At 43.3% G+C, this 22,228-nt stretch overlaps 2 protein-coding genes and 1 long non-coding RNA gene across 4 annotated transcripts; 2 read left to right on the plus strand and 1 right to left on the minus strand.

The window, feature by feature from the left end:
- Positions 1-257: 257 nt before the first annotated feature.
- LOC130151335 (gallinacin-8-like) lies at positions 258-6,535 on the plus strand. 2 transcript variants are annotated; one of them, XM_056343486.1, is made up of 5 exons: positions 258-386; positions 1,492-1,599; positions 4,458-4,545; positions 4,878-5,011; positions 6,004-6,535. In XM_056343486.1, exons 1-5 carry the CDS (start codon positions 336-338, stop codon positions 6,010-6,012), a joined length of 390 nt encoding a protein of 129 aa, XP_056199461.1. In that variant the 5' UTR covers positions 258-335; the 3' UTR covers positions 6,013-6,535. The 2 variants fall into 2 exon arrangements, with proteins under 2 accessions (XP_056199461.1, XP_056199460.1); XM_056343485.1 differs by lacking the exon at positions 6,004-6,535 and adding an exon at positions 5,305-5,543.
- Positions 6,536-9,025: 2,490 nt separating this feature from the next.
- Positions 9,026-12,849, minus strand: LOC130151339 (gallinacin-9). The gene is made up of 2 exons (XM_056343490.1): positions 12,705-12,849; positions 9,026-9,159 (listed from the first exon to the last, which is right to left on the minus strand). The coding sequence occupies exons 1-2, from the start codon at positions 12,760-12,762 to the stop codon at positions 9,026-9,028; spliced, it is 192 nt and encodes a 63-aa protein (XP_056199465.1). The 5' UTR covers positions 12,763-12,849.
- A 103-nt stretch (positions 12,850-12,952) lies between these two features.
- On the plus strand, positions 12,953-19,933 carry LOC130151342 (uncharacterized). The gene is made up of 2 exons (XR_008822554.1): positions 12,953-18,904; positions 19,232-19,933. It is a non-coding gene; the product is annotated as an uncharacterized LOC130151342 (long non-coding RNA).
- The last annotated feature ends 2,295 nt before the right edge of the window (positions 19,934-22,228 follow it).

The following is a 22,228-nucleotide window of genomic DNA, read 5'->3' on the forward strand; positions in this document are numbered from 1 at the left end:
GAAGCAGCTGACAAGCCCTCTGTTTGCTTGTGTCTTCTCTGAGCTCAGGGGTCTCTGTGGCTGGCAGCTCACTCTACCCCAGCTGCACAAAACACTGGGCAGCAGCTGGGATTTCCAGGCAGGTTTGGGCCAAGTCAGGTCTGGGCAGGTTTCCACGAGGCTGGCCAAGGCCACTGAAGGGACAGCAGGGATGTTCCCTGGCTGGATTTCATGCCGTTTTTTGCAAACTGTGGACGTGCTGCAAGGACAAGTGTTGGGCAATTTTACCAAAGGTCTGTCATCCCTTCCTGTCTTTTGCACAGTGGACACTAGAGGAAGAGAATGGCAAAGAGAAGATGAAGGATCCCTATGGCTTCAAGTTGGCTGAGGACATCCCATCATTAGAGGTAAGCTGCAGCATGATAGAGGCATTTATAGACAGACAGGGTTTAACCCAGCTGCCTTCACACCAGCAATGTGTGGTGCTCTGGACTATCTGAGGTCTCCTACCACCTGGGACTGGTGGACAAGGGACAGGAGAGAGGAGACCAAGCAAGCCTTGCTGGAGCAGCTGGGGAGCCCTGGTGGGACACAGGGGCATCTCAGGCAGCATTTGCCTAAGTGTGAACAAAGGAATCAAGACCTGGATATTCACAGAGGGCAGGATCCTGTGCCATGCTGAGTGATAAAAAGCCAGCTGGGATTTAGAAGAGTCATAGAATAGAATCATAGAATCATTTAAGTTAGAAAAGACCTTTAAGATGATAAAGTTCATCTTAACAACATTTTATACATATATATATATACATATATATATGTTAGTGTGGATTTGATAGGACTGTAGAGAAATGGGAGAGTAAGAAATGCCACCATTATAGAATATGTGTAACTTTAAGCAAACAATCACCTAAATTAATGTCCTGACTATTCCTGAGTAAATTGCAGATCAAAATATCTGGATTATTCTTTTCTATTTGTATGTTCTCCAGCTAAGATAAAATATAAAGCAATTCTGAAAATTCAGCCTTTATTTCTCTCATAATATTTATAGATTACAAGTATATACATACATATACATAGGCATACATATATACACGCATACATACATATGTGTTTGCATATATTCTCTGTATAAAAGGACATGATTTTTAGGGCTCCACACAATAGCCTTTGCAGTACTGCAGAGAAAGGAAATTGAATAAGACGTTTAGCTGTTAAAATGCTTTCAGTATTAATTGATAAGCAATTATTATTCTTTTATTAGACATGTTTAATTGCCAAGAAACACGTTAGGGAAATGTATTATTTTTGTAAGCCTAAATAGCAAAACCAATGTTTAGAGTCAATAATAGCATTTTATTGTTAAAACAGCATAGTTTAATTATGATATTTAAGAAATTTAAAGTACATTTACCACCAAGTGTAACAACAGATATAATTAATTGGTTGAAGACCTTACCCCAGTCTTGATTCATATTTGAGCTTTGTTCTGTTTTGTATCATTTTGGGCAGGTGGCACAGGCACAAAGCGGGAAACAGGAGGAAAGAGCCATTTTATCCTATTTTGAAGTCGTTTTCTGGAGGTCACTGACTGTCAGATCACAAAAGCTCAGTTCAGAGGTCTGTGGAACACATTTATGGATTTAATATTGACAGTATTTATTTCTGCCTCTTTAAATTTCATCATTTGATTAAGTACTATTTTTTAAAAAAGAAAAAAAAACAAACAAAAAACCCCAAACAACTGAAACAAATGCTCCTGCCTACTGTAAAGCACATACATACGTTTCATTGATTAAATTATACAGAAATGGGATTTAAAATAGCTGTCTCTTTCTGGGTGGTCAAAGCACCTGTTTTGAGTTTTCCTATCATATCACTAGGGCCTAAATAAACAGGATTTTGGGCACCTGTGACACAGAGACTGATGATTCCTAAAGGAAGCAAATGTGTCCGAGCTCCCCCAGGTGCTGGCTTCAGCTGCCAAGGCAAAAAACATCCCACATTCCTTTTCCCTGGACCTCCTTCTGTTACCTGTTAGGTTCAATATGATTTTCAGAGCAAGGACTGGCTTCTTGTCCACTGCAGGAGTCCACGGCAGATAGCAAACACTGATGGCTTTGAGGCTGGACTCTCAGAGAACATAATTCGCTAATATAGCAACACTGGGATTCAGAAGGCATCAGTATAATGAAGAAGAAAACCCATAAAACCCTGCTGTCAGCATATTTTACGTACTCTTGACTGAAGAAGGATGTTGGAGAGAAATTTCAGTATTAGCTCTCCACTGCCTTCTCTTGGGAGGCAGGTGACCTGGCTAGGTGGGTGCTGTTTGGATGGCTGTTCCAGTACAAGGATGTTGAGATTTTTTTCTAGACTCTTAGTGGTATGACAATCGAAACACAGCATCTTTGTTCTGGGCTTACCTAGGTGCCTTCAGGGCCCAGGAGATACCAGTGCTGCCATGAGCATCTCTGGTCCAAGTCCTCTGAGGGGACATGGTTGACCGAAACATGTTTTGTGGAAGTTGTTTCCTTTGGCCACTTAGCAAGGGGGTGTATGGAAGTAGAGGCCTCCCCAAAAATTTTATTGTTCAAACAATAGTTATTTCCTCTGCGAAGAGTGGAATATAAACATGGTAAATGCATGAAAATGAAAATATTCTGGGTGCACAGATAAGTGTGCTCTTCTGTGTGATTGCACTACTGCAAAACGATTGCTCCCAACTGGGCTGGGTGCTCAAGTCAACTCCTCTCTGCTCTCAAGATATTGTCTACAGCCCACAAGACCTATCAGGAGTTTTTTGGGGGTTTTTTTGCAAGTCTTACGTAAAAACCAAGCTTCCCTAATGTAGCTGTTTGGATGCTTGGGTAGGTACCTCCAGGCTTCAGAGAGGACCCTTCTGCAGTCAGCACTAGGCACTGTGGCCATGGGACAAGCCTGTAGAATGAGGGTGCTGCTGGATCCAAATCAACAGCTTTCAGTATATGTCCCAGGATGTTTTTTTCACAGCCTACGATGGATCAATGTGTTGTACACAAACCAGGTTGGTGTAAGGGGCTTTTCCAAAGAGCCAGCTCATGTGCCAGAGAAAGGGGAGGGAGTTCACAAGCGGTCACCGTTTCTCATCAGCTGCTGGGAAGTGGCATTTGAGCTGCTGGGAATTGCTGTGAAAAGCCCATGTCCTTGGCCAGCTGGTCTGTGGCAGCTCGGTCATCAACAGGAACGTATAAAGACAGTTGTGTTGGGGCAAGATAGCACTCTGTGAAGGTGCCCCTGGAGAGGAAACAGCTGGGACAGGCTGGCCACCGTGACTCCTCTCCTGAAGTCCTCTAGGGTGAGCTGAAGGTGCGGTTTCTACACCACTTTCAACAGATAAGGAGAAAAATACGTATCTTTTTGATGATATTCTTTGCTTCTCTAAAAAGAAATTCATTGTTCTGAGACGTATAATTTTGCAGCTTAATTAAATTCTCATAAACAACTGAAACGTACAATGCTTGGTATTTCAGTAATGCATTTGGCTGATAATTATAGTCAATCATAGCAATTCTGAATGATTATAGTAGTTTGCATTATTTTCAAAAGTTAATTGCAATCTGCAGCAACAAATGATGGTGTGGAGATACACAGGCTTTGAGCTGGCACACGTTATGGAGGTGCTGTGGAGAGGAGGGATAGGTGGTTACTAGGCTTTTTCTTAAAGGCAGTTTCAAGGACTACTGGTTTGTAAGCTACAAAAATGGCTATTTGAATAATTAAAGTTGCTGAGTGTTAATTATCCAGAGAAATTGGAATGGCTTAAGGCTTAAGTCATTATCTACACATATCTGAATTAAAATATGTGATCGTCAAATAAAATGAACATTTCAGTCATTAAGCAACTTGGTACAAACATGAAGCACTGCACCATATGGGCTGCCATGAAGAAAGTTAACTCCATCCCAGCCAGACTCAGTATGATTGTTCAAAAAAAAAAAAAAAAAAGGAAAAAACTCTAAATGGAAGTACTGTTGAGTTTGTGCATGTAGCAGCATGACCTATAAGTTATAAAAGGGATCTCTAAGAAAAGCTGGCTTATATTATGACTTCGATAAAATTTAGAGGAAACTAATTACATTTCTTACTTTTTAAAAAAAGTTATAACATCCAGGATGTATGGGACTTAAATACAGGGGTCTTCACTGGAGCTGGTGTAGGTTACCTTTGCAGATGATGGAAAGAAAACCACAGTATTAATCAAATTCTTTTAAATTTCATAGGCATAAATACATTTTCTTGATCTTATGCAATGTTCTTTCAAATATCTTTCCTCAAAAAGTGTTATTTCAATAGATTTATTCTACAACATTTACTCTACTGCATAAACGACAATTTTTATCAACAAATTGCAGCTTATATGTCATAAATAGTGTTTGTACTGAGTAATGACAAATGCAGGTTAAATGTATGACCTCTTTCTGTTATTTTCTTAGTAGCTGTTGTATTTGGTGGCACTGAATTTGGACATGAAGATCTTTTCCCTTTTCCTTGCTGTTCTTCTCTTAATGCTCCAAGGCTCTTCAGGTAAGAGTTACATAAAATCAAAGGAAATGCACAGGGAAAATTGTGAGTAGGGAGTGCATAAAATAGAAATAGAAATTAAATGAGTTTTAGTCCCTTTTGTCCAAGGCAAACTAGTGCTGCCAGCATGCTGGGCACACTTTGGCAGTGAACCCACACCAGCTGGGTCCAATGGATACACCGAACCCTCCTGCTTTGGAAAATAAGGGAATTTAATGGTATGGATGGGGCTGGTCTACATGCAGCCTAGAATACTGCTGTCATGCTATAACCCTAACTTCTTCTTCATCTTGTTTGGGAAGGAAAATCAAGACTCTGGTATTTTTTTGGTGCAGGTTTCATGCGTGCACCTAATAACCATGTGCAATGCAAACAGGCTGGGGGTACCTGTTCTGCTGACCACTGTCCTCTACCCAATACGAGATTCTTTGGACGTTGCCAGCAAGGAGTCCCTTGCTGTCGGACTGTGGTGAGTGATGGATTTGATGAAGATCAGGTGTTTCTTGGGAGAGTGGCTTTATTATTCACTTCCACACATCCACTCTGCTTCTTAGATGAGAAACTCCTCCAATGTGAGCTGGCAAGGGAGTAGGGACTTTGTATATTCATATATAGGATTTCCCAAGGATTTCCTAACGAGTTCTCTCTGTAGTGTTCATGATGTAGCTCAGGTGCCTCATGGGAAATATCACTGTCAAATCTCTTTGGCAGAGATAAGTAACTAGCTAGAAATGAACTCTTTTTTTCTGATGTTCCCATTAGCTGGTTCAAACTGGTCATGATGAGTAATACTGGCTTCAAAGGGCACACTGTCAAGAAACCCAGGACGTTCAGGTCAGGTTCATCAGAAACCTGTGTGCTCCAGAATGCAAAGCCTAGCAGGTCTCACAGTCAGAAAAGCAACCTGAAAGTCACGTTGTTCTGTTAGATGTTTACTCCAGTTCTGTAATTTTCCCTTTTTACACAAAACCAAAACATGAAATCACATTTTTTTTCTTGAATTCCTTACTGGAATCCTAAAGTTCAGCCTGTATCTTTAGTCCAGTATGAGACCTTAGAAACACATACCCATGCAAATTTACACTTTGCCTCCACTGATTCTAATACTTCATTTTCTGTTTCTTTTTGCTGTAAGATGCTGGATCTAGTCTTAATTTTGGAGGCTGTGATTTAAACTTTGTTCAATATTACTAGCAGAGATTTTAAAAACAAAGCCTGAGCAGCAGAAATTCCTCTCTGTGACAGAGATTTCAGGATGAGTAGGAAGCTTCAGGTGTGGAGACCAGGCAATTCATTATTAAGTAAAACAGAAAGGCAATTCATGATTAAACTCCAGCAGCAACTGATGAGTTATCCAGGAATATCAGCTCTTGGTGCTCATTCCACCCCTTCTCTGCTTTTTATTCAAGTACTTTCCTAGTTATAAGTACAACATCTGAAAGTTTCTTTCCTTTTTTGCAGTATGATTAGTTGGTATCTCAGTTGGGCTAAGGAGAGCTTTTGGCAGCTTAAGAGATGCATCATCCCATCAGAAAATCTGGAATTTTGAGCTGAAAATACCCATTTAACACACACGTGCACACACAAAAACATGAACAATAACAGAAAGAAAACTAACTCCTCCACAAACAAAATTAATGACCTGAAGAAATTCCAAAGCAATTCTTGAACCAACCAGGAAAGACCAACATTTCTTGTTTTTCTAAAATGTTTTTTTCTGTTAAAACTGTGGCCACCAACATCTGTCCCAGAGAGAGGATTACCAACATGCAGAAGTCTGTTGCCATGAGAGGAAGCAAAACAGGTTCTTCCTTTGCCCCTCAGAACAGATACTCATTATTTTCTTTCCTTTTTTTGATTTAGTAGTAATGTGAATAATGCTAGCAGACAAAGTCTCCAGGGAACATCAAATGTTCAGCTGGAGTGTTCATATTTCATAACCTACATATCTCAATAAATGTTAATAAACTTGCTCCAGAAGGCTTGCATTTGATTTTTCTACCTGTGAGGTGTGCGTTTTTGCTGGAGGATCTGGCTCTCATCTTACCTGGGGTCAACGTGAGATGTGCCCTGTGATAAACTTATCCCAGAGAAAAAGACACCAAACCCACTTACGTCAGAAATGCCACCTGGTCCTATTCATCATGAAGCTGAGCAGTAACAGTCAAGGGCAACTTCTCCAAGACCGCTGTGATTAGGCTACTAGAAAGCTTGGCACAAACTGGTTGTGTTCCGCACCCATGGCAGTCCTGAAACCATCTATGGCAGCTCATGGCATGAAGAGCATGGACACTTTTACTCCTCCCTTATCTTGGATCCTTTTGCCCTTTCATTAGCACTCTGGGCTGTTAGGTGTGGGGAAAGGAAGCAGGGGATGCATCTATACCTTGTAACAGCAGGTGCTGAAACTCCAGGCTGATGGGGACACCACTCACTGCCTCCAGACAGCATAGTGCAGTGATAAATAGTTTGACTAGTTTGGGATCCAAAGAAGGAAAATTCCATTAACATGATGCTGGTCTAGACTAAATAAAGGCAGCAGGAGCAGAATGACATGAATGTGGTGAGGCAGTTTCAAGATCTAAAGAAGCTGGTCTTCTGCCACCCTGGGGTTTCTCTGCATCACCATTCCCAGCACCTCAGATGCAGCCCTGCAGAGGTGCAGAGGCCTGAGCCTGCCTCCTGAACCCCAGCCTGTTGCTCTGCACTGGGATGGCAGAGGGAATGGATCCTACTGCTTTTTGATTTATTAATATATACTTTGCCACACAAATCACTGCAACACACCCTGCAGGACGATTTAACAGGACTTAATGACACATGAACTTATATTAACTTGATTTAGTTAAATAAAATTCATATACAGATTGATTATTATAGACAATAAGAACAGCAAACCCCATCCTGACATACATGAGCAAATATCAGTAATGCGGTTTCACAGTGACTTGCTTTTATTAGAACTGAAGCTGCAAATCTCTTTATTGGGGTACAAGAACTCCTCCTCAGATCTTGTGCCCCTGAGTGTCTTCATCCCCATGGGAAGGGCTCTCCAGGCTTGCACAAAGGTTGCAATCCATTGATGTCAAAAGATGAGAGATGTCTCCGATGCCCAGAGCTCTTGTCTCTGTGGTCAGTGGGGTGTCAGTTCTAGGAACTGGGTGTCCTGCAAGGAAAAGTCAGGTGCTTAGATAGGCCACCAAAGAAGTAGATTATACCTTGCCATCTCAGACTACTGTAGATGTAAGGTAACACATAAGCTTAAAGACTCCTGGAGATCCTTGCAATCTGGACTGCTGACTCGTGCTTCTGGCCATGAGATAACCCAGATAAAGTGGAGGATGTGGATGGCACCACTTCGCACACACCACAGCTATCCAGCTGCAGCTGCTGATGACCCAGAATACCTGCCAGGGTAGAGTCTAAGCATAAAACTAGTTTAGGAAGAGCTACACTGGAGAAAGTGGCTCATCTCACTTTCCTCCATGCTTTCCATGTCCTTTTTCTATGAGAAAGGCTGACAAGTCTTCTCCCTTTTTTTTGCATCCTTTAGCATGATGTTTCACAGAAACCCAACTAGATTAAATAGAAATGCAAATAAGAATAATTTTTAAAGTATGAGATGTATGCAGAGCTAGACCATGGTATATTACAGCATCACTCTGCAGGGCATACCTCCTATAAATGCGGATGCTTTCTTGCTAGTACTGATGAAATATGCTAGAGGGTGTTCACCTACAGGGTGAAAATGTCCTGTGGCACTTTGGTTTAACATCTGGCACTTTGCACCAGATCAGATAGCCCAGATGGAGAACTGCATCCCTGCTATGAGTCCTGACTTGCTTAATGGTTATTCTGTGCTGATAAGCTGGGGGTTTTTTGTTTGTTTTTTGGGGGGTGGTGGTTTTGGATCTGGGGGGGGGGGGGGGGGCGGTTGGTATTGCAAAGCTCCATGCTGCTGCCTGTGTGGATTGAGAAGGAGTCCTCAGAGATGTCTCAGGTCAGTTGTGTTCACCCTGCTTAGTAAAGGCAGAATCTGAGAATGAGCTGGTTCTGCCCTGGTACGAGACCCATGCTGGAAGAAGTTATTGGTGCTATGTAACTTGTTATTAGCTATATTAGTTGTTACTAGTGATGTAAAGATTCAAAGAGTGTGAGCTCAAACCTACATTAGTGTCACAGCTGAGGTACAGTCTTAGCAAGCTTATGGAGAAGACATCTCCCTTGCAAAGACAGGCAGCCCTGGCTCCTTCATCTGCAAATGCCATCTCCCTCCATGTGTTTTTTCAGAGAAAGCAGCCTGGCATTTCTGGCACCACAAGGCTCTGCCTTTTTGATACCAGGCACAAACCCCAGCAATTCAAGAGTTTTTTTGGAGGGTGTAGGGGGCTGAAGAAGGTGGCCTCTTTCATGCCAAAAGAGGGAAAAGCCCAGTATGTTTATTTGGCTTTGGTGCGGCAGCATTTCTCTGGAGGAATTCATCTTACCATTTGCAGCATTTCAGCTTCCCAGCACGGCAGGTCCCAATGTCAACCAGAGGAGCAGAGCATGCAACAAACGAACAGGAGCCCCGGTTTTGCCGGCATGCTAAGGTGTCAGCAGCTTCTTGGCTGTAAGCTAAAATAAAAATTGAAATATAAAAAAATTCATCTTAATTTTCCAAGGCAGAGGATTGGAGAGTTGCGGCATCAGATTTACCTGGTGTGGTGTGTGGTTTCTTACCACAGTGCCTGGTTTGTGATTGGGATAACCTGATCACACCTTCTCAAGGTCTCTGCATCGATATGACATGCTAACTAACCAGACAGCAGGCTGTAATGCTGGCGTCCCTCCATTACAGCCTGGAGAGGCACTCTGCCTGATTAATAGTGACCTGAAGATGACTATCTGCTTCCTTAGCATCTCTCCTGGAGACTAAGCTTGTCGAGTAACTGCTTGTCATTCCAGTTACACACAGAAATACTATGTTGTATGAAAAAGCCATAGGAAACACAGGAATTTATTTTTAACATTAATCTCACATTACTCTCAGAAACGAAAGTGATGATATTCAAATAAAAATGTCCTAAGTGAGTTTCTTCAAGCTTTCAGTTCAAGTTACAGTGAACATGAAGCATATTTATGACTCATAATCTTTGCCTGCTACTTCGAGTATCTTCCTTGCAGGAAGCATTGAACACTGTGAGTATCAGTGGCAAGTTCACAGGAAACCTGTGCACAGTGTTTCCATGTAAAATGTGGTATGATTAACACAGATGGCATAAAACTTCAGAAAAGATGAATTTTAATCACAGCCAAACCAATGGGACTAATATTTGCCCAACCAAAATGTTTTATACACTAAAATATATACCACAAAACAAAGTCATCAGCTGTTGTCACTTTATATGGTACTGTATATGGTTTAGCTGGATGCTATGCTGGTTTTACCATGCTGGTATGTTCAGAACTGAAGGGCTAAGTGTTTGGGTTGGTGGCAAAGGCTTCAGCTCCATCATCATTAGGGGATCTGCCCAGGCTTATCTCAGCTGAAAAGCCAGCCCCAAGTTTGGGTTCAGACTATTTCCAGGCTAAACGTTGCTTGCTCCCACTGGGATGTTCAGCTTGAGATTCAAATTTTGTAATTTTTGTATGATTTAAATGGATCTCATACCAACTGGAGCCTTGCATATCTGTGCATTTAGAAGGCAGAAGAGGCCCTTAACAGCTGTCCCAAATTCTTGCTAAGCACAAACCAAATCATCTCACCTAGTACTTTCTGTGCCTAGATCAATACACACCTGTCATCAAATTGGACTCTATCCTTAATTTGAAAGGCACGTAAGCTTTATTCTAAATTATATCTACCATACTTCAGTCAATTTGTCCTAGTGGTTCTCAAATTTTTTCTCTTAATCACATATTATTCAAGGATAGTGCATTGTTAATCCCACTCAGCTGATTTTTAAGACATCATTAGACTTTGGCTTCTCTTGTCTCCTAAATTAAAAAACCCTATAGTGTTAGGGGTCTTTTCTGTGTGTAAATCTTTATGAAGAGATATAAAATAACTTGATGCCCTTTCCCAGAGGCTCTACTGGAATTGCAGCAGTCCTGCAGCCATCTCAGGGGTCACAGTTTGTTTTGAAATAGAGAATACTTTTTGTGATGCATAAAGAAGTCCAAGAAAGCAATCCAGAGGCATGTAGTACAGGCTTTGTCTAAAGCTCCTACAAGTGCCTGCTTGTGGCCTAAGTGGTTCTAAATTTCTTCTTTGAGTAGACAGACATTGGCTGGTCTAGGAACGTAGGTACAGATTGAGTGTACTGCAAACCAAAACAAGGGTGGAGATAGCTTAAACTTATCCAAAGAACTCCAAACAACCTGGAATGGTGTATGTGCTCTAAATCCACCTGATGCACATGGACAGTATAGAGTTCAGGTGAAGACCCACAGTCACAACTACATTTTTTCCAGAACTATAGGAGGTCTACTAATCTAGAATATGCAGTCAGAAATGGGGGGTGTGAATGTGAGAAGAGGAAGTTCCCACTTCCTCTTAAGAGCTGCGTCTTAAGTACCAACCTAAGACTTGCCTCAGTAGAATCATCAAAAAATCATAGAAACATTTAGGCTGGAGAAGACCTTTTAGATCATTGAGTCTGACCATTAACCCAGCACTTCCAAGTCCACCGCTAAACCATGTCCCTAAGTCTTCACGTCTTAAATAACTCCATGTGACTCAACCACCTCCCTGGGCAGCCTGTTCCAATGCTTGACAACCCTTTCAGTGAAGACATTTGTCCTAATACCCAATCTAAACCTCTCCTGGTGCAACTTGAGGATGTTCCCTCTTGTCCTGTCACTTGTTATCTGGGAGAAAAGACCAACCTCAACCTTGCTACAACCTCCTGTCAGGCAGTTGTAGAGAACAAGAAGGTCTCCCTGAGCCTCCTTCTCTTCAGGCTAAACAACCCCAGTTCCCTCAGTCGTTTCTCATCAGACTGGTGCTCCAGACCCTTCCCCAGCCCTGTTGCCCATCTCTGGACACGCTCCAGCACCTCAGTGTCTTTCCTGCAGTGAGGGGCCCAACACTGAACACAAGGTTCCAGGTGCGGCCTCACCAGTGCCAAGTACAGGGGGACGGTCACTGCCCTGGTCCTGCTGGCCATTTCTGATACAGGCCAGGATGCTCTTGGCTTTCTTGGCCGCCTGGACATACTGCCAGCTCATATTCACCTGGCTGTTGACCAGCACCCCCAGGCCCTTTCCCACCAGGCAGCTTTCCAGAGACTCTGCCCCAGCCTGTAGCGCTGCCTGGAGTTGGTGTGACCCAGGTGCAGGACTTGGCACTGAGCCTTGTTGAACTTCATGCAATCAGCCTCGGCCCATTGGTCCAGTCTGCCCAGATCCCTCTGCAGAGCCTGCCTGCCCTACAGCGGGTCAACACTCCCCCACAACTTGGTGTCATCTGCAAACTGACTGAGCGTGCACTCAATTCCCTCGTCCAGATCATTCATGAAGATATTAATCAGAACTGTCCCCAGTGCTGAGCCCTGGTGAACACCGCTTGTAATCAGCTGCCAGATGGATATAACTTCATTCACCACACTGGGCTCAGCCAACCACCCAATTTTTTACCCAGTAAATAGCACACCTGTCCAAGCCATGAGTAGCCAGTTTCTCCAGGAGAGTGCTGTGGGAGAGGGTGTCAAAGGGTTTACTAAAGTCTAGGTAGACGACATTAACAGCCTTTTCCTCCTCCACACAGCAGGTCACTTTTTCATAGAAGGAGATCAGGTTTGTCAAGCAGGGTCTGCCTTTCATAAACCCATGCTGGCTGGGCCTGATCCCCTGGTTGTCCTGTATGTGCCACATGGTGGCACTCAGGATGATCTGCTCCATAACCTTCCCTGGCACTGAGGTCAATACACAGTGGCATCTTTTTTTTTCCTTCATTTCATCATGTGACTGGAATGCAAGATGCTAGAAAGCGACCATCAGGAAGACTATCAAGGACCTTGACTCAACAGCTTAAAGGTTAAGACTATGACTAGAGAAGGGGACTTCTAATATGGAAGTCATGGAATCCAAGAGCACAGAGGTAATCTGAACCTCATCACTGGTTTCTAATGGGTTCTCCACACCCTTTTAGCTTCCATCTCATCTATTTTCAGTCTTACCTGGAGCAGTCTGGAAGAGGAAGACGAGAACAGCAATGAGGAAGAAAAGGATTCTCATGATTGCCGGCTGGTAGTAGGATTGCCTTTGCTGATATGAAGATACTCAAAGATGGACAGAGCTAATGTTCTAGGCAGAAGATGGTTAGCCCCTCTACTTATAAAGGCTCTGGGAGGTAGCAGTGCAGAGAGCTAGGGGGGTGGAGGAGCGGTTGTCTGAAGAACAGCGAGTTCATTGCCCTATTACTGTAGAGACTGGTGATGTATGAAGATGTTGCAACATAACACATTCAAAGATGCCTGACCTGAGCAATGATCAAATCAAGCTAGCTGACCCGAGCGCCCAAATCACTCTGTGCTTGCATGCCCTGTGCCAGCTGGTGGGCTGCACCTGGGGAGGACACAGGATTGGAGGAGGAGAGAGGTGGGTTCCTGTCATCCGCAATACTGTAAACCACACAGATCTGCTGATGCTCCATGGCTCCTGGCCATGGTCTTGTGACAGCCTGTCCTCCGCCCAGCCACCAGGCACAGTGAGCGCAGCAAAGGCAGGGCAGCTGGCCTGCAAGGTTGTGTGAAATGAGAAGGCAACAGACTCTCCTCCTTGAATGCAGGAAAGGATCAGAGCTTCAGTCCTTGCTTGGATCAGAGTTGTAGGGTGTCATGGTTTAACGCCAGCCAGCAGCTCAGCCCCACACAGCCACTCCCTCACTCCCTCCTGGTGGGATAGGGGAGAGGATTGGAAGAGTAAAAGTGAGAAAACTTGTGGGTTGAGATAAAGACAGTTTAATAGGTAAAGCAAAAGCCATGCACGCAAGCAAAGCAAAACTAGGCATTTGTTCACTATTTCCCATTGGCAGGCAGGCATTCAGCCATCCCCAGGAAAGCCAGGCTCCATCATGCATAATAGTTACTTGGGAAGGCAAAGGCAAACACCATCACGCCGAACATCCTGCCCTTCCTTCTTCCCACAGCTTATATACTCAGCATGATGCTCTACGGTACGGACTATCCCTTTGGCCAGCTGGGGTCAGCTGTCCTGGCTGTGTGCCCTCCCAATTCCTTGTACTCCTCCAGTCTTCTTGCTGGCAAAGCCTAAGAAAAGTCCTTGACTTAGTGTGAATATTACTTAGCAACAACTAAAAACATCAGTATTTTATCAACATTACTCTCACACCAAATCCAAAACACAGCACTGCACCTGCTACTAAGAAGAAAATGAACCCTATCTCAGCTGACACCAGGATATAGGGCTGAAGCTGAAGAAGGCAGGGTAGGGGTGAAAGAGCTGTTGATATTCCCCCTCCTGTTGATGAAATCAGCAGACACAGTAGCATCTCCAGTCTCCCAGATGTTCTTCTAACGTGGTTCAGAGCTCAGTTACTCTCTGCATTTTGTATTTATGACTATAGCCATAATTTGTACCAAACATAGAAGAAGAAGTAGTCATTAGACAGAAAGGACTTGAAGGGACACCACTGCCTATTGCACCATGCTAGCATGTAGAGGAATTATAGAGGAATGAAGGCAGGTTAATTAACATTGATAATATACAGCTGTGGGCTGGCTTCAGGGGCAGTGGGTTGGCTTATGTGGATAATGTGTAGCTGTGGCTTGTTCCTGCTAAGTAGTTAAATAGCTCTAAGGGGTATGGAGGAGGAGTACTGTGTGAAGAGGAGGACTGAAAGAAGAGAGAGATCTAGATGAAGAGAGACCTGGAGAAAACAGAAGGAGGAGAGAGAGTGCACCCCAGATGTAGGAGAGACAAGGAGAGGCCCTGGGAGAAGGGGGCCTAGATGAGAAGAGGCTGGCTGGACAAAGAGCCTGGAGAAGGAAGACTCTGGATGCAGAAGTAAGAAGCAGGGTGGACTGGCCTGTAAAGGATGAAGAAACAGCATTGACAATAGATGAACTTTTGAAATCTTGTGGGGGATTGGTGGCTGTGCTGGGACAAGGTGCGGAAACTACTTATTGAAGCCTTGTTGTAGCTGGCTAGTTTGGATAGTGCTGTGACACTATCATAGAAGGCTTCATCCCAATTCCCTTTCAGCTATCACCTAAGTTTTCTCCTGAAAATGATGAGACTGTGTTGCTCGCTGCTGCTTCAGGCACTGGATTTCCATACCCTGCTCTGACAACTGGAACATTTTTCCAAAGTCTAGCCTTTGTGGAGAGTCTAAACTTATGCATTCTTGGCCCAAAATGTCTGGTTTAATAACATTTCCCCTTGCTGGTAGTCACCTTCTTGATGTGGTTATGAAGAGACTCATGTCCCTCTTTCTGATTCCGTAGATTCAACATACCAAGTCTACCTGTGTGTGATGCCTCCTTTTTCTGTATCTGAAAATTTTTTTCATGTGTGTGAAGGACAAGCCATATATAGGATGGACAAGAGGAAGTGTCACCAGAGATTTGTACAGCACTCTTAATGTTTGTGCTTGTCTCCAAGAAATACCACTCTTGAGACATATGAGAACTGTAGGTGTGGTGGTTTTGGTTTCAGACAAACAGTACAGGCCAAGAATCATTAATAAAATCAAGTCATGAGGGTGCTTAATTTTTTACTCCTTTAATGAGAACAGCAGACTGAAGCAATGGAGAGTGATGGCAGGAGGTGAGCTATGTCTGCACACTGTGAGCAGAGCATTCTGTGTCTGGTAAACTAGCTGCTACAGATGGGGTGGAGGGCATGAAGCGGGTGCTTCAGTTTGTGGAAAAAAAACCCCACATTATCTTGCTATGTGGGGACTAGGATTTCAGAAACAAGCAAAAAATCTTCTTTACAGTAGAGCGCAGATGAGGAGTTTGAGGTGGGGCAGGAGGACACAGGTGGCAAAGTGGACAAATTCCCCTCTATGCTTCATGAACATTTGTCCCTGCTCAGCAAGTTGGGCAACTATGTGATGCTGGCAGGATGGGTAGGACCCGTGAGGTCCAAGAGAAGGAGGGGAAGCCTCATATCTGTCTGTCTCATGTGATGGGCACAACACTGAGAAGACACTTAGAGGTATCAAGCCCACACCTCTCTCTCTGCACCTCCCAGATTACCCATGGCAGGCTGCTGTGATGAGGTTCTTGAGGAACATGATGGGAAAATGGATCTTCAGACCTCTGCCAGGGAGCTGTGAGAAGTGTGGTGGGAAGTGGTGGTCTAGGGAAAGGCTATGTATTTTCATACACATTGTTGAGGTGGAGGCACAGGTTCTTAAATGGGCTGTTGCCTTTACAGTTGGTGCCTTCACCAACCCTGTCCGTGGGGATGAGTGATACAGAATGTGAAATCATTTGTACCTTGTTGTGTTCTGTACTGTGTTGCCTCCTTCTTTTGCTTCAGGTAGGGGATGAAGAAGAAATTGTTTGAGATGAGGAAGTCCTCTTGGAACTCCTCTCTCTTCTGCTTTCCTCTTGAACACGGGAGAAGAATTTTTGAGGAGACAGTCTTTTATACTAAAACATGCCGTCTGTGTGTGTGCTGGAAAATTATTTTAAGCAAGCCATAGGGAACATGGAGCAGATATCTGATTTCTGATCTGTGAGCTAGGACATAGAGGCAACCCCACAATCCAAACCATGCTGTGTACCTGCTCAGGGTTTCAGATGGGAACCCCATCCACATGCATCCTTGGCTTCATTTCTTAAAACAGAGCATGGCCAAAAAGAAGGAAAGAAAGAGGCAGGCCGTGATCACAAAACATGGCCAACCAGAAGTAAACCATCAAGGTGAAGTTTGTTTGCAAAAATAATAGGATTTAATGGAGAAGGAAAATGTGCTTTTCTACGCCTTGCATAATTCTCATTCTGCCTCTCCCAGGCAGCATGAAGGGCAGGAGTGTTTGTTTTGGGGAGTGAGGCTGCTGAGCAAACCCTGCTGGGGTCAGCTCACACTGTCACATGTTGTTCAATGCTCTTTGGAACCAAACAACGTCAGAGAGAGGGAAGGAAAGGGGGAACAGCTCCATCCTCCTCACCTCCCTCCCCCAGCTCCAGCTAGACAGCCACAGAAATGCTTGTCCCAGGTCCAGGCTTCCCCCATGGAAAGGTAAATACAACCCGGGGTGTTAACAGCCCCCTTGCAGACTGGTTGGCACTGAGGAAAGTGATCCAGGGCAAGTTGCCCCACTTCTTCCTTCTCCATGAGCACCAGGAGAAGACACTGGCAAACAGTCACCAGTGTGCAGAGGAAGCAGTAAGGCTGTTACTGATGGGAAGCTGTTATCTTGGGATGTCTGTCTGAGTTAATTTTTGACCTGGTAGCAAAGGAGTGGGTTGGGGATTTTGCATGGGACCTGTCCTTGTGAAGAAATGGCACTTCATCACCTAGAAAGTGTAACTTCATCTCTTTGGCTCACTGTTCCTTCAGGGGGCTTGTTGGTTTGTTCTTTGCCTTTTAGAACATTGCCACTTGAGGTCTGTTTTTTGGGATGTGAGGCGCAGAATGCAAATGTCTTTGGACCTGAAGGAGAGTTCCTGCTTTTAATTACTACTGATGGGCAATTAATCTGCCAGAACAGAAGTGGAGAATTAATGTAGTGAAAATCTCCTCTGGTCTACTAGTAAATCAACAAGTGGTAGCAAGCAGTGGTGTTGAGTTCCTCTGACCCAAAGTTAGGTGCAAGGAAAAAATAAGAGAGAAGCACTGATGTTTACAGACACAGTGAAGATGACAATGAGCAGAAGGTACATGATGTTTGTTCATTCCCCTTGGTGGAGCACTTAATAGAGGTTGCTCATGCTAGTCACTGAAGTGCCTGTCCAAAATTAGTCATGGGACCATCTCCAACCTGGGTCCCTGCCATGGAAGAGAGCTGTGACGGGAAGAAGTTGCTGATCAGCAAATTTTTGGAAAGTCCGTATCCTGATCACCTTTTTCCAAACTGATCCGTTTTTCAGGTGGTCAAGGAGGAGGTTTTCCGAGGTCCTGCATTAGCCTTGGAAAGTGTACAAGAATCAAGAGATCTCTTTTCTCCCATAGCTTGAGCTGTGTGATCAAAAAGTTTCATTCCAGCTGCCTTCATGCCAATCCTCCAAGGGAAAAACCAGTGGTGTGCTAGGAGGGAAGTTCTCAATAGACATGGGATGAGGAACTTCTTGGGAAGAACTCTCAGTGGTCAGTGCATGAGAGAGGCCAGGAAACTGGTATGGGAGGAGCAGGTCCCTGTAGGGCCATTGACACAGCAGAGCTCTGTGAGCCATCCCATGTGATGCCGACCCCAGGCTCCACTCAGTGGATGTGGGGAGTGCAGAGGTGAGATAGAGACTCAAGGGACTCCATAGAAGTTAGGCTCATTGTAGCATTTTAGCCCAAAGCTACCTGCCCACGTATGGCAGTGAGGGTGGCTGCTGGGGTGAAACAAAAGACCTTGATGGACACGAGGTGCAGCATCTAGAGACAGAAGTGGAGACAACCCTATTTGGAGTAACACTTCTATGACTTACACACTAGAGATGCGCTTTGTTGGAACAAGAGGGAAATCTGAGGCTCAGCCTGTTCTGAATTTATCCAAACTTAATACCAGAGACTTTGTTTCAGGAGAAACTTGAGGGGTGGAGAACAGATCATTCACGTCTGTAGTAGTAAGTTGAACAGGACCAGGTTACGAGCAGTGAGATGGGCTTGCTAAATGGTTAGCGTGTTGTTTTGATGTTATCAGGGTCTTTGGTGTAGCTTAGGCTACCGGGTGGGTCAGGTAGCCATCTCCTGAACAAACCTTGGGCATAGTTCAGGGGTTAGCATAGACCAGGAACAGTTCTTGGTACACATCATGAGCGCAACAGTCTTATTTTGGAGACCAAGAAATCTGGTGAGTGGCCTTCTATTTCATCAGAAAACTGTTCCAGGACTCACTGGTTCCTGACATAAATGTAAGACTATTAAAGGTGGCTTCAGACATGGGTTACTGCTATATCCTCAGGCCTTTTCTGTCTAAGAAGCCACAGAAGTAGGTGGAACATGTGGCCCTTTTGTATCATTTAACACTTACAGTGTATAGTCCTGTTGTAGATGTTGATTCAGAAAAAAACTGATCTAGCCTCATTTAACAAATCCAAATCTCCAGAATTTTTTTCCTTGCACAAAAAAAGCTTATAAGAACCTTGTGGGGGATATTTCCAAAAGAACAGGGAAGATCTGGACAGGATCATTTTCACGCTTTTAATGGGGAAATTGAGATAGGAAGAAGGAAATAAAATGCTGCAGAGTCTCTGTGTTAATTTGACCTTTTTGATTTCTGCATTTTCTTCATGGTTTTGATTTGGGTTCTTTTATACTCTCTCTATATATATAGCTACAGTTGTGGAGAAGGAGCATCTCTTTCTTTGGCTTGATACAGCTTTAAATTCAGATACATGGGCATCAATTAAATTGCTTAAAAATAGGCTCCAGTGCCATGGGGAAACTCCTTGGGTTTTTTTCTAATGCACTTGGATGAAATCAGCCCTGCATTGCCCTAACAACTTTTCAAGATAATGTGGAAAATGGGCTCCAAAGAAAGGACTTTTTGCCTCCATGACTAGTTGTGACGGAAGGAAAGAAATTAATTGTGCATCTGTAACTGTTGGAGGAAACAATAAAAATAGCCTTGGTTTTGAACTTTTAGCGCTATGGAGCTCATGACTGCATCTGTACTACAGGACATTTAATTTACTTTTATGGCTGCTACTGAACACAGATCTGATGTTTTCAAAAACAGTCTATATATCACCCCACATCTTGTTTCTAGGTAGAGATAGTTCATACATATATATATGTGTGTATAAAGTTTATTGATCACCATTTTGTCATCCAATCACTTGCTATCAAGAGCTGCTTGTACCGTTCTTCACACTCAGTTTTCAGTCTTGATTACTTCAGTACCATCAGCAACACTGGTTGCTGTTTTAGTTATTCTGTTTTCTAAATCACTTGGGAATATGTGAGACTGCACAGACTTACTTGTTTAAAAAGATTGTATGACTCAATGAGCCTTGAGTCAAAACCACAGAGAAAATTACTGTTAGTAACAATAGAAGATCACAATTACTGGTTTAAGACATTTATTTCTCTATGTGAATAAAATAATAATACATATATTGCTTCACATCCTCCAAGAGCTGTATGAACCTGAACTGATTGAAGATCCAAACATCTCCGTGAGGTAGGCTGGAATAGGTGGCTGAGGTGCCAAAGTGGCTTGTGTATTTAAAGTGAAAAAGGGAGTGACTTCAGCGAGGAAAAACCTGGGTCTCCAGAAGCAGTGTGCTAACGGGACATGCCCTCTGGAAGCTTCTTGTAATGCTTATTTGTAGGAGGGTTTAGACAGAGGAGGAATCCATCAAAATCACCTACTCAAGGCAGTGGAAATGTTGCTGGTACAAGGGCACTGACCCAGGAAAGCCTTATATTCTTACTCTGCCAAGATCCTGTAAGGATACAAAGGGTCTTGTTATTTTGCTGAAGTGTAATCTCAACTCAATCTCTAAAAAACTTAGTGACTGCTAATTACCTTTCAGAATAAATGTACGTCATGGGTGCAGCCTGCAGGTTTATAAACCTACATTTAGATGCCTCCACAGATGGGGTCTCGGTGTGTGCTGGGTGTCTAGGTCTGCAGGCATCCAGCCCGCAAGAACTATGGTCACTGGCAAACTATTTATATTACCACTAGTAATAAAATTTTGATTCACCTCACCTCAAAGTGAAGATTGGGGATTTGGTTTAATTGCACAAGCCTAGTGCCTTTTGAAGGGCTCTGAGGTATCTGCTTGGCCTCTGGCCATCTCTTCTGAAAAGCAATGTTTTCCTGTATGTCATTAGCCATCTCAGCCAGACAGGTATATATGGTTTAAATACTCCAAGACACCTCAGGTACCACTAAACATTTCAGTGTAGCTTACTGAATCAAACTTTTTGTGTCCAATTTCATAGATTTCTTTTCAAGCAACTCAGTAGGTTGAATCCTGAGCTGGAAAAAAAATTGATATTGTACCTCAAAATACCCTGTTGGTTTCAACTTCTAGTGCTGTATCCATCAACGCAGCTAAAAATCTAAGACCCCATTAGGAAGAGTTTTCATCCTGAGCATTAGCATCCATCAATATTACATATAGGTACATTCTTCCAAGAAAGAGTATTTCTGTAGAAAAACTACACTTGGAACCAAACTCAAGAGCTCTCATGCTTTTCCCAGCCCAAATTCTCCTTTGATCAGGCCTAACAGATGTATCTTACAGAAATTTGATGTTGGAGATGTGTCATCTGCTCCTAACCAGTCTATTTGCTATCAGCAGAAATTGCTTCCTAAAGAGAATGATTGTTCACAGAGACTGAGGGATCACATAATTTGTTTGTAAAATCAGCTAACTGTAGGTTGCTTCTGCACCATTTACTTTCCTGAGTTCCTAAGTGGGTGCTTTTGTAGCATCTTAATCTCCTGACAATAAACATGTCCTATTTTTGGTATGACTTGGGTTTCCTGAAACCACTGTCTGACTGAGGATACCCCTATGCTGGACAAATGCTACAAGATCTCTTCCCTAGAGCCATCTCATCATACTTTCTTCAGTTTCTGGAAACTTTCAAACCTGGAAATTCTACAAATAACAGAATAAGGACTTCTAGAAAATTCAGAAAACAAGGATCTGAGCTCTCCTTTTATTTTGAACCAGGCTCTGTCCAGTCACATCAATGGCTGAGGCTCTGCCTGAACATCTCTTGCTGGGATGAGTTGTAAAATCAGACCTCTCAGTTTCACCAAAAGATACAGGAATGTCTCCTAATCTACCACCGAATGCAATGTCTGTGATAGTCACTGCAGCTGGCAGTGATCATCATGTGGCCATTGGTGGAACAAAAGAAGTGTAGGAAGTAAATGCCCAAAGAATATGCTTTGTCCTAAGCTAAAGTGCATTCCCCAAAAGCACATTTGAAACCTTAAGGAAAGAAAAAAAGCTTGCTGTCAGGGAACGTCCAGACATTATTAAAAATTGGACTTCAAAGTCAAAAGTGGAATGCACAACCAGTTGCCTCCAGTCACTAACAAATTCACTCTCCTTCACCTGCCTAAGAGCTGCACAGTGGTGGGAAGAAGGAGAGATGGGAAGAGAACAAGAAGCAGAGTTCTGTGAACATATTTTACCCTTTAAAATTCAATTTTCTAGGTCATTTTGAAAATAAAAAGAACAGAGGGAGGATACATTGGTTCCCTTGATGGTTGAAAATACTGTGAAATATTTTCCTAATAATTTATTGAAAAATCTACTTCTCCCCCACCCCCATCAAAATCTAAAATAAAGCGAAAAATACTGAATTTTGCCCCCACCCCACCCCCGCCCCAAACTTTTACTCTCATACATAACTTCCATCAAAATGAATTGTCTCCTTAAACACACATCAGAGAATTGCACGTGTACATCCTTTATCTGTACTTTCTCACAAACGGCTGCCCTGCAAGCCCTATGGAGTTGTGCATATAATTCAAAGAAGTAGTTGATAAACCAGCAGGACAAAAAGGTCCTCTGATGCCCTTCAGTCCTGCAGTACTTACTTTGAA

Source organism: Falco biarmicus, chromosome 6 (assembly GCF_023638135.1).
Source record: "Falco biarmicus isolate bFalBia1 chromosome 6, bFalBia1.pri, whole genome shotgun sequence".
Classification (NCBI taxonomy): domain Eukaryota; kingdom Metazoa; phylum Chordata; class Aves; order Falconiformes; family Falconidae; genus Falco; species Falco biarmicus.

Coding starts and splice junctions, on each gene's coding strand:
- LOC130151335 (XM_056343485.1), top strand. CDS start 336: ATGAAGGATCCCTATGGCTTCAAGTTGGCTGAGGACATCCCATCATTA. Junction 1,600..4,457: donor CACAAAAGCTCAGTTCAGAG/GTCTGTGGAACA, acceptor TTTTCTTAGTAG/CTGTTGTATTTGGTGGCACT. Junction 4,546..4,877: donor AATGCTCCAAGGCTCTTCAG/GTAAGAGTTACA, acceptor TTTTTGGTGCAG/GTTTCATGCGTGCACCTAAT.
- LOC130151339 (XM_056343490.1), bottom strand. CDS start 12,762: ATGAGAATCCTTTTCTTCCTCATTGCTGTTCTCGTCTTCCTCTTCCAG. Junction 9,160..12,704: donor CCTCTTCCAGACTGCTCCAG/GTAAGACTGAAA, acceptor TTTTTATTTTAG/CTTACAGCCAAGAAGCTGCT.